This window comes from Chiloscyllium plagiosum, chromosome 4, assembly GCF_004010195.1.
Source record: "Chiloscyllium plagiosum isolate BGI_BamShark_2017 chromosome 4, ASM401019v2, whole genome shotgun sequence".
Classification (NCBI taxonomy): Eukaryota; Metazoa; Chordata; class Chondrichthyes; order Orectolobiformes; family Hemiscylliidae; genus Chiloscyllium; species Chiloscyllium plagiosum.
The window spans coordinates 81466237-81479901 of record NC_057713.1 but is presented as its reverse complement, the minus strand read 5'-3'; the positions used below and the strand labels follow the sequence as shown (position 1 = coordinate 81479901).

General features: G+C 40.4%; 1 protein-coding gene across 1 annotated transcript in view; it reads left to right on the top strand.

Moving 5' to 3' along the window:
- The window catches only part of LOC122549486 (regulator of G-protein signaling 22-like), a 145351-nt gene that overhangs the window by 130179 nt on the left and 1507 nt on the right, over positions 1-13665 (top strand). The window contains exons 23-24 of the mRNA XM_043689345.1: positions 7266-7286; positions 8389-8563. Coding sequence (XP_043545280.1) covers positions 7266-7286; positions 8389-8563 — 196 coding nt within the window. The remainder of the gene's footprint in view (positions 1-7265; positions 7287-8388; positions 8564-13665) is intronic.

Sequence of the window (13665 nt, the reverse complement as noted above, 5' to 3'; positions counted from 1 at the left end):
ACATCTTTGGACTGTGGGAGGAAACCGGAGCACCCGGAGGAAACCCACGCAGACACGGGGAGAACGTGCAAACTCCACACAGTCAGTCGCCTGAGTCGGGAATTGAACCCGGGTCTCTGGCGCTGTGAGGCAACAGTGCTAACCACTGTGCCACCGTGCCGCCCACTAATCTTCAACAATCCTTTTAGCTAAGATATTGCGTAATGGAATCGCCTCTGGAAATCTAATGGACAAATCCATTATTATCAACAAATACTGATTCCCACTTTTTGTTTTAGGTAGGAATCCTATGCAATCAATTAAGACCCTTGTAAAAGGTTCCTCAAATGCAGGAATGAGTATTAAAGGTGCTGGTTTATCACTGCCTGAGGTTTTCTAATGACCTGACAAAATTTAGCTACATCCTTATGCAGTCCAGGCCAGTAAAAATGTTTTTGTATTTTGGCTTGAGTTTTTCTTACCCTTAAATGTCCTCCTACTGGAGTGCACTGCTTGAAATGGCATTTGAACAGTAATTTTCAAAAGGGAATTGGAGAAATAGAATAGCTTGCAGGATTATGAGCAGGTGGACTGATTGGGAAGCACTTTTACAGGGCACAGTGGGCTGACTGACCTCATTCTGTGCTGCATGATTCCATGAGACCAGCCTTGTATCAGAGGAGTTTACTGTCTTATGTGAAGGAGGCAATGTGGATTACTGTTCCAGGAATGCTGGGATGTGGTGATGTTGTGGTAATCTTGTCTAGAAATCCAGAGCCCCCCATGCCTTTTTTCTTTGGAGACATGAGTTTGGATCCCACCAGGGCAGACACTGAAAATTTGAATTCAATGAAATTCTAGAATTGAAAGCTGGCCTAATGACAACATGGTCACTTTGTCAACCATTGTACAAACCCACTAATGTGCCATCTTCATCTGGTCTAGCCTACACATGAATTATGGGTGCCTTTTCCCTAGAGCAGTTGATTTCAAAGCTAGGAGGCAAATTTTCATGGTGACAGGGGAAAGATTTTAACAAGACATGGGGCCATTTTTTTACATAGAGAGTGGTTCATGTGTGGAATGAACTTCCAGAGGAAGTGCTGGACGTGAGTACAGTTACAATGTTTAAACATTTAGATAAGTGCATGAATAAGAAATGTTTGGAGGGATATGGGCCAAGCACAGGTAGGTGGGACTAGTTTAGTTTGAGATTATGGTCAGCATGGACTGGCTGGACCGAAGCGTCTGTTTCCATGCCGTATGATTCTATGACTCTACGGTAATCCATGTGCTACCTGCAACATTTCCTTTATGTAACTCACTGGTAATACAATGTGATGGTCTCTATTTCCTCATCAAGACATCATTTTTAAGATAGTAACATTCTGAAATACACTCAGATTCTTCTTCAATGTATGCTTTTTGATACAGAATTGCTTCAGTTTTCATCTTTCGGTTGTAACTCAGTTAATTTCTGAAATCTCCACTTTGTCCTCCACCCGTTCTTGTTTTTTCTCAACCATTTAATCAAACAAATGATTGTTTTCTCTTGTTTCAACCTTGTTATCACACAGTCAGGAAATATCCCAGGATATACTTCCTGAATTAGCTCAGTTCCTGATTTTCTATTGGCCTTTCAACCACAGTGGGCAGCTGTGATCCAGCTATATCATTACCAAGGGCTAAATGTATTCCTGGAACTGAGTTCCTCCAGTATTTCCACCATCACTTCTCCACTTTTCACCAGACACTCCAACCTCACTTTATATAATTGAGAAGTTCTTGTCTTTCCATGAATTCCACATATTAGCACTTTTTCTGGCAATAGTCTTTCTGAATTACATATCTCCTCATCTCTGGTACAATTGCAACATTTAAAAGGCATTTGGATGGGTATTTAAATAGGAAGGGTTTGGAGGGATATGGGCCGGGTGCTGGCAGGTGGGACGAGGTTGGGTTGGGATGTCTGGTCGTTTTGAACGGGTTGGACCGAAGGGTCTGTTTCCATGCTGTACATCTCTATGACTCTAAATATCGACATGCTCCCATATCTCTTAAAATTGTAATTTCTTTACCTGCTGCTCCTGGCCTATGCAAGTAAACCTTAATTCACTGGTTTATCCTGTTTTCTTACATCCATCTTCCTAGTGCTTTTCTAAACTACCAACACTGCAATATCATGTGGTCTACTTTATTGCAGTGAAACCACCTGAGCCTTTTTACTCCTTTTTATCCTGTAGTAAACTATCTTTATTATCTTCAATAAAGGATACCTACCGTTCCCTTACCACCTGAGGATTTCCTTTTCCCCCAATTTCTATCCCTCACAGATTGAAATTGATGTTAGAAGCCAACTTTGGATTTATGAACCAACTCATAATCATCAGCCATTTCAGCTAGTAATCTTGTTGTTTTAACTCTCAGCTCTTCCACATGCATTCTCACTATTTCAGGAAGTGAATTTTTGAACTCCTCCAAAATAATTGTTTCTCTAAGAGCGTCATGTATTTAATCTATTTTAATGCCCTTATCCACCTATCAAAATTACTTTGTTTGATCCTTTCAAACTCAATGGACGTTTAACCAGGTACCCTTTTTAGGTTCCTGAAACACTGACTGTAGGCTTCTAGCACTAGCCTCAAATGCACTTAAGATGATATTTTCCCCCTCCTCATATTCTCCAGATATTTCCTCTACCTCTACCTACCAATTTTGTTTGGATCAACAAAAGCCATGTAGTCACTGGCCACATTTGTTTAGTCACTTCCTCAAATGAAATAAAAAGATTTCTACATCCTTCTCCTCAAATTTAGGCAATACTTTGGCATATTTAAACAGATACCCACCAGGCCTTTGGCTATGATGCATTTACTCATCATCATGATCCTCCTCACTAAGCCTACCTTCTGCCTTCACCTCCACCCTTTTAAGTCAACTTTCCTCTCCAATTGCCAACTTCTGGAGTTTAAATGTTTCTCTTTCTGTTTTTCTTCTCTTTTTCTCTTTTTTCTGCAAAGTCCATCCTTTCGTTTTTGTTTTGTTCTGCCAGGACTATTCTTTCCTTTTCTCTTTCCTCTACTTTTAATCATAATTCAAACTGTTTCAGTTCCTTTTCATGTTAAAGTTGTTTCATCTGCAATTGAATTGCAGCTATTTCCAAAGATCCTGATGACATTTCTCGTCAAATTTAAATGCTGAGCCATTGCTGTATTTACCTTTCCTTTTCTCAAAGTCAAAGGCAACCCAACTCCAGCTTGTCTGCCAATTCCAACAGCTTTGCCTTGCTCACTCTTTGTAAGACTCCCAAAGTCACTTCTTCCACCCCAGAAAACTCTTAGTGACTGATAGAGCTATTAGTACACAAAGCACTCCCTGTTTAAACCAACCAAATTCAACAAAACAAAACACAATAACACCTACCACTCACCACCTTTGAGTCCAATAATCCTAAATCCAAATTGGAATTATAGAATTATATCTTGACAAAAGCTCCCAATTTTTTATGGACCCAACCAGACCCCTCAAAATATTTTAAGAAGTAGCGTAGGCCCTAACTGTTTCTTATTTTAAAGGTCAATGTGAAATACGTGTTCCAGATGTAATGCAACAGATCAAACTACTTAACATTAAACAAAATACAATTTATTTAAACACTATAGTTAAAATACAAACAAAAGAAAGAGGAACTTAGAATAATTTAACAATTGGAAAACATAACCAAATAATAGATACAGTACCTGTTACTAATTAACTGTTCCAATATAAACATCCCACAAGGGAGCAAGGTAAATTCAGGTACAGATCTTAGAATTCTCCAGGAGAAAACAACATCAAGAGTGATTTTAGAGAACATAGCAGCTAGGGAATCATTTTACTAAAACTCCACCTCTTTTTGGACTTAAACAGCTTCTGATTGCTAGAGTTAAAAAACTAGAAACCTGGAACTGTGAGAACTGGCCACTCCCCTTCCATTGTTACAGCTATTTTAAAAAAAACCTAAAGGACTCTTCTGACTATGACTTTGGTTGTCTCCCGTAGCCACTTCATCACCTCAGCATTTAAAACCTCTCTTCAGAAAAACCCAAGACAAAATAACCTTTTTAAAGTGACAGCATCATCACACCTGCCAAATTGAGCCACAGTCCAACTGCTGGAAGGGAAAACCAGTGGTAAGGTGCCACAGCCAAGGACATTTAGGAAGGGAAAGGCGAGGTTTCAAGGATTTGGTGTAGCTGCGAAATACAGTGTAGTCAGAACAGTATACAGTCGGAAGTACAGAGGACAAGCCGAAATGTACCTGTTCCTCCTGACCCACAAAGGTTGCTGTTCAAGGGCTTTACCTTTCTGTGCTTATAGTTCCATTTCTCTTTTGGGTTTCCCAAATCTTGTAAGCTAGGCCAGTAACAGGTAAATTTAAATCAGGCTCCGGATTGCCCTCTGAGATCTGAAATGAATGTGTTAATGAGGTGCATCCTCACCTCATGATGGAGCTCTTGCACAACAAAATGGTGACAAAATGCAATATGCTGCGAGTTGGAGATTCATACTGAGTTTTTCGACTTTTAATGCTTATCCAATGCCCCCTCCCACCAATGCCTGTCATGGAGGGGATAATACCAAGGCCAACTTTTCAAGTAGATGACCTTTCATTGTGAAGTGAAAGAATTTCAAGATTAACCAACCTTTTTTAAAAAGAATGATCTGGGAGAAACAAATGTAGCGACAATGAAACAAAAGAGCAGTGAGAAAGGCCTGCAATAGAGTGGCCAGTTGAAATGACTGAATAACAAAGGGGAATAAGACTACAAAGCATGAAGGATGGAAATGAGACAAGTATAGTAATAATGATGGGTCCAAAGGGGCTATGTTTAAACATTTAGATCAGGACTATTCTTAGTACTTCCAACCTGTATAAAATGGGAGCAGAGATTGTGACCTGAAATTGTTGAACTTGACATTGAAACTAGAAGAATGTAAGGTATTTGATCAAGAGCTCAGGACATGCTGAAGCTTCGGTTTGGTTTCACTGGAGCAATATAGGAAGCTAAGGACATAAGAGTGAGAACAGAGCAGAGAATTAAAACAGCATTCCACTGGAAGCTTGGGATTGAGCATGCAAGTGTACAGGAATACTCAACTTCTATACTGGCTGAAGCCATTATGAAAGTTGTCTTCTCACCCTTGCCTCTTATCTGAGGCATGGTGACCCTCAGGTTGAACTCTAATGAGAGAGCAGCCAGTCATCCTCCACGTCTGTGATGACTTTCAATTTCACTACAATGAAGTGATCCCCCCATCTGCAGTTAGTCTCCCTGACATAGAGAAAACTGTACTGGAAACAGAAATAAAGTATGTTAAATTGAAAGCAGTAGAAGTTGTTATTTCATTTGGAAGAAGTATTTGGCACCCATGATAGAGGGAAGGGACAAAGGTGAAACTGCAGGATCAATGTATATGTGGTTATGGTCCTGTTCTTTGGTGCTTCAGTTAAGACATTAATTTGATAGAGATCAGTTGCTTGAGCATGAATAGGAAAAGACATTCCTTAATGTATAGTTGGTCTTGAACCTCAACCAAATGGATGCCTGGTATTCTGTGTGCAGCCATGGCAGCTTTAGTTATTTTATGGTGGTCTATTACACCAACGTGATTTGAAGATGCAGGGAGGTTGGACAGGTGCAGCTGAATGAGGTTAGGAATACAACATTTGTCAAATGCATGAGATGGCTATACAGAATTGTAAAAATTACGATGAAGGTCCTGCTGATGCTCAAAGACATCCTTCTAGTCTTCTTCCAAAATGTCAGATTACAGGAGAGAATTCTGACTGAGTGCACCTCCTTCTGCCATGTCCATTGCACAGAGAAGATTCCCTCGTCTCCAGTATGACCAACCTCCTCTGCCATATCTCTTCTAAAAGATCTCAGGGGTTTTCATTAAAGGTGGAATTTTTCCTTATCCATTTTCCATTCTTGTCACTGGATAACAAAACTAAAATGAACCAGCTTTCAGTGAGAGCTGTTCTTCAGACCTTGTGTTTTTGGAAACTCCGTGGGGAGCCCAGTCTAACTGACCATCCTTGAGGTCAACCTTTACTCTTGCAATGTGTAATTCTGCAGAAGTGCATTTGCTTAGTCAGTTTTCTAGCAATAGATGCTCCAGTCAACTTTAAATCTGTTACCCTGTTCTGCAGCATGGTTTCAGAGTGTTGGGGACAAGTTATCGTTGAGAATTGAATGCCTTCGAGTTCTAACTGAGGCAAGTTTGATTACTTTTCCCTTCAGGTTCCTCACCTGAAGATCATCTTGACTGAGAAACTTGGGAGCTTGTTGATCAGGTATAACTGGAGTCTGGGTGCTTTAGTGATGGGAGAGATTGTGGATGGGATAGAGGGTTTGGATACAATCTATTTTGTTCAAAAAACACACAATCTTTAGGCAGTCAATCCATTTGACATTTTATATATCCCTACTTTGGAAATAGACCTAGTCTGACTCAAGACTGGAATACATACAGTCTCTAACCTCATTCCTTTAATGCACTGTCTGAACTGAGATGTCACCTGTTTTTAGAGAACCTTAAGTTATCTCGCGAGTGTGACTTGAAAGAAGTTTTGGGATTTACATATTAATGAATTGAAACCTGCAACCCATTCTAAAAGATGAAAGACTTAACAGCAATCTAGGTTTGTTCAATATATTGCATCACTTGTGTGACACTAGGATCTTTTGCTATAAATTCAGTGTCTTATGATCCTGTTCCACAGCTACCTGATGAAGGAGCAGTGCTCTGAAAGCTTGTACTTCCAAATAAACCTGTTAAGACTATAGCCTGCTGTTGTGTGATTTTTAACTTAGATCGTGGTGGTCACCCTCTCCCCCACACCATCACTAAAGCACCCAGACTTCAGTTATACCTGATCGACAAGCTGCCAAGCCTCTCAGTCAAGGTGGTCATCAGGTGAGGAACCTGAAGTGAAAACTAATCAAACTTGCCCCAGCATTAGAACTCTAGGGCATTCATTTCCCAACCATAACTTGTCCCCAAAACTCTGAAACCATGGTGCATTGAATACCTTAACAAACATGTTTATTAGACCTATGCAAGGTACCATAGAAGGTGGACAGGCACAAATTGCAGCTTGTAATAGCTTTGGTCTGCCATAGAAATTTGCTTTAAACAAAACACAACATATGATATTTGAAATTACCTGAAAAGTAACACAAACTTTTATTAAATTTTTAAACTAAATTTCTTCATTTTTCTTTAAATTTTCTTGGCAGGATTCAGGGCACAGCCAGAAGGTAAAAAGAAATTACTGAAACAATCTTCTCATTGCATTTCCATTTTGATGATCTTATTAGCCTGGTTTGTTTATTACGGTGACCTACATATTGTTGTGGCACAAGATATGGATTCTTAGCATTTGTACTTTTAATGCTACAAGAGTGGTTTCATGTCCAAATAGCATCAGGTATGCATATTTCTGGTGAGAGCTGGGTCAATTGTTAATTTGGGTGCACTGTTAGTGTTGAAAGTATGTAACAGAACTATGCAGAGTGGTTAGTGTAAGTTATTTTTCTGCTGTAATCATAAACTTAGAATGCTTCTAAATAACTCGATTAATAAATCATTAAACAAAATGTTACTTTTTGACAATGTTTACATAAGACTAACAGTGCTAAAGAGGTAGTTCTCATCAGTTCAGATACTTCTACTTAGATTGCAGTCTGCAGGATTTTAACAGTGCACCTTGTGACGAAGCATAGGATCACTGATAGCAACATTTGGATTTTAATGTTTAACTGCACATATACGGACTCCAGAATTAGCTGTTAGTTTTAAAGAGATGATGACAACAAACACTATCAGTATCATTATCAGTATGATTTCAAATTCCAAGTCATCTGTTTGAGCTTCTCCTTCATTGCTGTTATCAGCGTAACACTCCATTCCCCTCACCTTCATATTTATTTGGCATAGCCTTAAATGAATCTACATAGTTTTCCACTTTTTTCTGCTATTCCCATTTTGATTTCTTGGTGATTAGGTATGTTAATAGTCTCTAGTTTTATTCTTCCCACACTTGTAACTATTCTCTTTATTTATTCTAACAAATCTATTCATGATTATAAACACTTCTATTACATTGCCCCCTCAGCCTGTTCTCTTCAAGAGAAAATCCATTGCTTTTTATGGCCAACGTTCCATTGTCTTCCTTACTGTGATCTATTCAGGGGCCAAGCAGCTCGTAGCTATCTTCTACATAGCCCATATTTTTAAAAAATCAATTGCTGGATTATAAATGTGTTTGAAACGCATGTGTGTTTATTTATTATTTAGTCAAAAATGATAGATTTTGTGCTCTGGATCAGAATCCTTATTCCACTTTTTCTCCATCAACAGGTTTCCTGGTCTTTTTCCAAATACCTAGAAGCACTAAACAGAGAGGAATCACTGATTTTGAGAGCACGTGAGGTGGACAGAATGGAGTCAAGCAGAATAGAAGCTCGTAGAATGGAGGCTAACAGACAGAACAGTAGCAGAGTGCAGACTGCAGCAATAAATATTCTACCTCCAGGTAATTAGTTGGCAGACAAGAAACAAAGAGTCAAATCCTTTTCCAAAACAGGAGTCAATATCTAGATCCTACCATGGGGATCAGTGCTTGGACCCCAGCAATTCACAACATACACCAACATCTTAGATGAAGGAACTAAATGTGATATCTCCATGTTTGCAGTGGACACAAAGCTGGTTAGGAAGGTGAACTGTTAGGAGGATGCAGAGATGCCTCAATATGATTTGGACAAGTTGAATGTGTGGGTAAAGGCAAGACAGATGAACTATACTGTGGATAAGTGTGAGGTTATCTATTTTGATTGCAAAAATGGGAAGGCAGATTATTATTTAATTGATGATTGATTTGGAAAGGAGAAACTAGACCATAAGACAGAGGAGCAGAAATTAGGCCATTCAGCCAATCGAGTCTGCTCCACCATTCAATCATGGCTGATATGTTTCCCATCGTCATTCTCCCGCTTTCTTCCCATAAGCCTTAATCCCCTTGATACTCAAGAATCTATCTATCTCAGTCTTAAATATACCCAATGACCTGGCCTCCACAGCCTTCTGTGGCAATGAATTCCATAGATTCACCACTCTCTGGCTGAAGAAGTTTCTCCTTAGCTCCATTCTAAAAGGTCTACCCTTTACTCTAATGCTATGCCCTCGGGTCCTAGTCTCTCCTACCAATGGAAACATCCTTCCAACATCCACTCCGTCCTGGCCATTCAGTATTCTGTATGTTTCAATTAGATTCCTTCCCACCCTTCTAAACTCCACTGAGTATAAACACAGAATCCTCAAAAGTTTCTCATATGTTAAGCTTTTCAATCCCGGGACCATTCTCGTGAACCTCCTCTGAACACGCTCCAGAGCCAGTACATTCTTCTTTAGATACGGGACCCAAAACTGCACACAATACTCCAAGTGTGGTCTGACAAGAGCCTTATAGAACTTCAGAAATACATCCCTGCTTTTATATTCAAGTCCTCTCAAAATAAATGCCTTTATTGCATTTGCCTTCCTAACTACTGACTCAACCTGCAAGTTTCTCGAGAGAATGCTGGACTAGAACTCCCAAGACTCTTTGCACTTCAGACTTCTGAATTTTCTCTCCACTTAGAAAATAGTCAATGTCTCTATTCTTCTTACCAAAGTGCATGATCTCACACTTTCCCTTGTTGTATTTCATCTGCCGCTTCTTTGCCAACTCTCCTAACCTGTTCAAATCCTTCTGCAGCCTCCCCACCTCCTCTATACTACCTGTGCCTCTACCTATCTTTGTATCATCTGCAAACTTAGCCAGAATACCCTCAGTTCCTTCATCTAGATCATTAATGTATAAAGTGAAAGGCTGTGGTCCCAACACTCATGGAACACCACTTGTCACCAGCTGCCATCCTGAGAAAAACCCTTTTATCAAAACTCTCAGCTTTCTGCCAGACCACCAAGCATCTATCTATGCTAGCACCTTGCCTCGAACACCATGGGCCATATCTTACTATGTAGCCTCCAGTGCAGCACCTGGTCAAAGGCCTTCTTGAAGTCCAGATTGATAATATCCATTGGCTCTTCTTGGTCTAATCTGCTCGCTACTTCCTCAAAGAATTTCAGCAGATTTTCAGCATGACCTCCCCTTGATGAACCCATGCTGAAATGTAACAACACATGGATGTTCGTATATATTGGTTGCTGAAAGTAAGCTCGCAGGTGCAGCAGAAGGTGAAGAAGGCAAACAGTATGTTGGACTCCATAATCAGAGATTCAAGTACAGGAGCAAGATATCTTGCTGCAATTATACAAGACTCTGATAAGACCACACTTGGAGTATGCTGTTCAGTTTTGGTCTCTTTATTTGAGGAGGAATGTTCTAGCTCTGAAGGTATGCAGTGAAGGTTTACTAGACTGATTCCTGGAATGGCAGAACTGACGTATAAAGAAAGACTGGATTGGTTAGGGCTATATTCACGGAAGGTTAGAAGAATTTTATAGAAACCTATACAATTTTAATACAGGAAGGATATTCCTGATGACCAACAAGTCCAGAATCAGGGGTCACAGTCTAAGGATAAGGAATAGGCCACTTAGAACAGAGATGAGGAGAAATTCCTTCACCCAGAGAGCAGTGAGCCTGTAAAAGAGGTAGTTAGAAATTTATTACCGGCAGTGGCACAGATGTGTAAACCTGGATTGGAGCAGTTAACCACAGCCATTGATATTCATTTCCATTGTGATATATTCATGTTGCTACTTTTATTTATACTTGCTGACAATACTAGATTTAATTAACAAAAGAAGCGATTTGAGAAGTAAATATATAGGCAAAGCGTCAGGTAGCAAATTAGCAATCTGTACCCCATAAGCTGTTTCAACCAATAGCCAGGCTGTGAGAATATCCCGCATTTTTCCACCTATCTACGACTAACAAGGTCCCTGCCTATGTTGTATGGTGTGGGCAAAACCTCAGCGAGGGTAGGATATGCAATGAGTCTTTAAAAATTTGTTGCAAGAGAAATTGGCAGGATGTAGCCACTGAAATACACACACGAGAGAGCAAAAACATCATGGCCATTCTAATGAGCACAGGTAATTAAAATATTTGACAACCCCTGCAAAGGCTGAATGGACAGAAAAACGCAGCTGCCACACTCAAGGGAAAAGAAATCTGAAGGTAAGACATTTTGCCTCTGAATAACTGAAAAGTAAACAACACTGCAAACAAGCTTGCTTGATGACTGACAAAGATAGATTCTGCTTTGTGAGGTGGTTGTCAACTTTACCATCTGTTAGGATATCTTCCCAGGAAGCAGAGCAGCCACACTCCTAGCAGAAGATGGTGGCCAGTCTTATAGATATTTAAATTATTTCCATTACCTGTGAACAAATGCAGAGAAGGATAGCACATCTTAAAAAGATTATCAAGGCCACGGGTACTATTAATGCTCACCATCACCATACTTGAAAAAAGGCTCTCCCTGTCCACCCTATCTAACCCTCTGATTATCTTATATGTCTCTTAAGTCACCTCTCAACCTTCTTCTCTTTAACGAAAACAGCCTCAAGTCCCTCAGCCTTTCCTCATAAGACCTTCCCTCCATACCAGGCAACATCCTAGTAAATCTCCTCTGCATCCTTTCCAAAGCTTCCACATCCTTCTTATAATGCAGTGACCAGAATTGTATGTCAACTACTTCTAAATCACTATTGGTCCACACCAAGCTCTCACATAACTGTACAACATGATTGTTTACTATGTTAAATAATACTTCAGTACCACATAGAACATTTCAGCGCAATACAGGCCCTTCGGCCTCAGTGTTGCGCCGACCTGTCATACCAATCTGAAGCCCATCTAACCTACACTATTCCATGTACGTCCATATGCTTGTCCAATGACGACTTAAATGTACTTAAAGTTGGCGAATCTACTACCGTTGCAGCAAAGCATTCCATACCCTTACTACTCTCTGAGTAAAGAAACTACCTCTGACATCTGTCCTATATCTATCACCCCTCAATTTAAAGCTATGCCCCCTCGTGCTCGCCGTCACCATACTTGGAAAAAGGCTCTCCCTGTCCACCCTATCTATAGGGTGATTATCTTATATGTCTATTAAGTCACCTCTCAACCTTCTTCTCTCTAACGAAAACAGCCTCAAGTCCCTCAGCCTTTCCTCGTAAGACCTTCCCTCCATACCAGGCAACATCCTAGTAAATCTCCTCTGCACCCTTTCCAAAGCTTCCACATCCTTCTTATAATGCGTGACCAGAACTGTACACAATACTCCCAAATGCGGCTGCACCAGAATAGTGCTGTAGCATAACCTCATGGTTCCGGAACTCGATTCCTCTATTAATAAAAGCTAAAACACTGTATGCCTTCTTAACAACCCTGTAACCTGGGTGGAAACTTTCAAGGATCTGTGTACCTGGACACCGAGATCTCTCTGCTCATCTACACTACCAAGAATCTTACCATTAGCCCAGTACTTTGCATTGCGGTTACTCCGATCAAAGTGAATCACCTCACGCTTGTCCGCATTGAACTCCATTTGCCACCTCTCAGCCCAGCTCAGCAGCTTATCTATGTCTCTCTGTAATCTACAACATCCTTTGTCACTATCCACAACTCCACCGACCTTAGTGTCATCTGCAAATTTACTAACCCACCCTTCTACGCCCTCATTCAGGTCGTTTATAAAAATGACGAACAGCAGTGGACCCAACACCAACCCTTGCGGTACACCACTGGTAACTGGACTCCAGGATGAACATTTCCCATTAACCACCACCCTCTGTCTTCTTTCAACAAGCCAATTACTGATCCAAACTGCTATATCTCCCACAATCCCATTCTTCTGCATTTTGTACAATAGCCTTCTGTGGGGAACCTTATCGAACCCTTTGCTGAAATCCATATACACCACATCAACCGGTTTACTCTAATCTACCTGTTTGGTCACCTTCTCAAAGAACTCAATGAGGTTTGTGAGGCATGCCCTACCCTTCACAAAACTGTGCTGACTATCCCTAATCACATTATGCTTTTCCAAATGATTATTAATCCTATCTCTTATAACCTTTTCCAACACTTTACCAACAACTGAAGTAAGGCTCACTGGTCTATAATTACCTGGGTTGTCTCTACTCCTCTTCTTGATAAGAGGAACCACATTTGCTATGCTCCAGTCTTCTGGCACTATTCCTGTAGACAATGACGATTTAAAGATCAATGCCAAAGGCTCGGGAATCTCCTCCCTGGCTTCCCAGAAGATCCTAGGATAAATCCCAACCGGCCCAGGGGTCTTATCTATTTTCACACTCTGCAGGATTTCTAATATCTCTTCCTTGTGAACCTCAATCACACCTAGTCTAGTGGCCTGTATCTCAGTATTCTCCTCGACAACATTGTCGTTTTCCAGAGTGAATACTGTCGAAAAATATTTATGAAATGCTTCCCCTATCTCCTCTGACTTCACACATAACTTCCCACTACTATCCTTGATTGGCCCTAATCTTACTTTCGTCATTCTTTTATTCCTTAAATACCTATAGAAAGCCTTGGGGTCTACTCTGATCCTATCCGCCAACAACTTCTCATGTCTCCTCCTGGCTCTT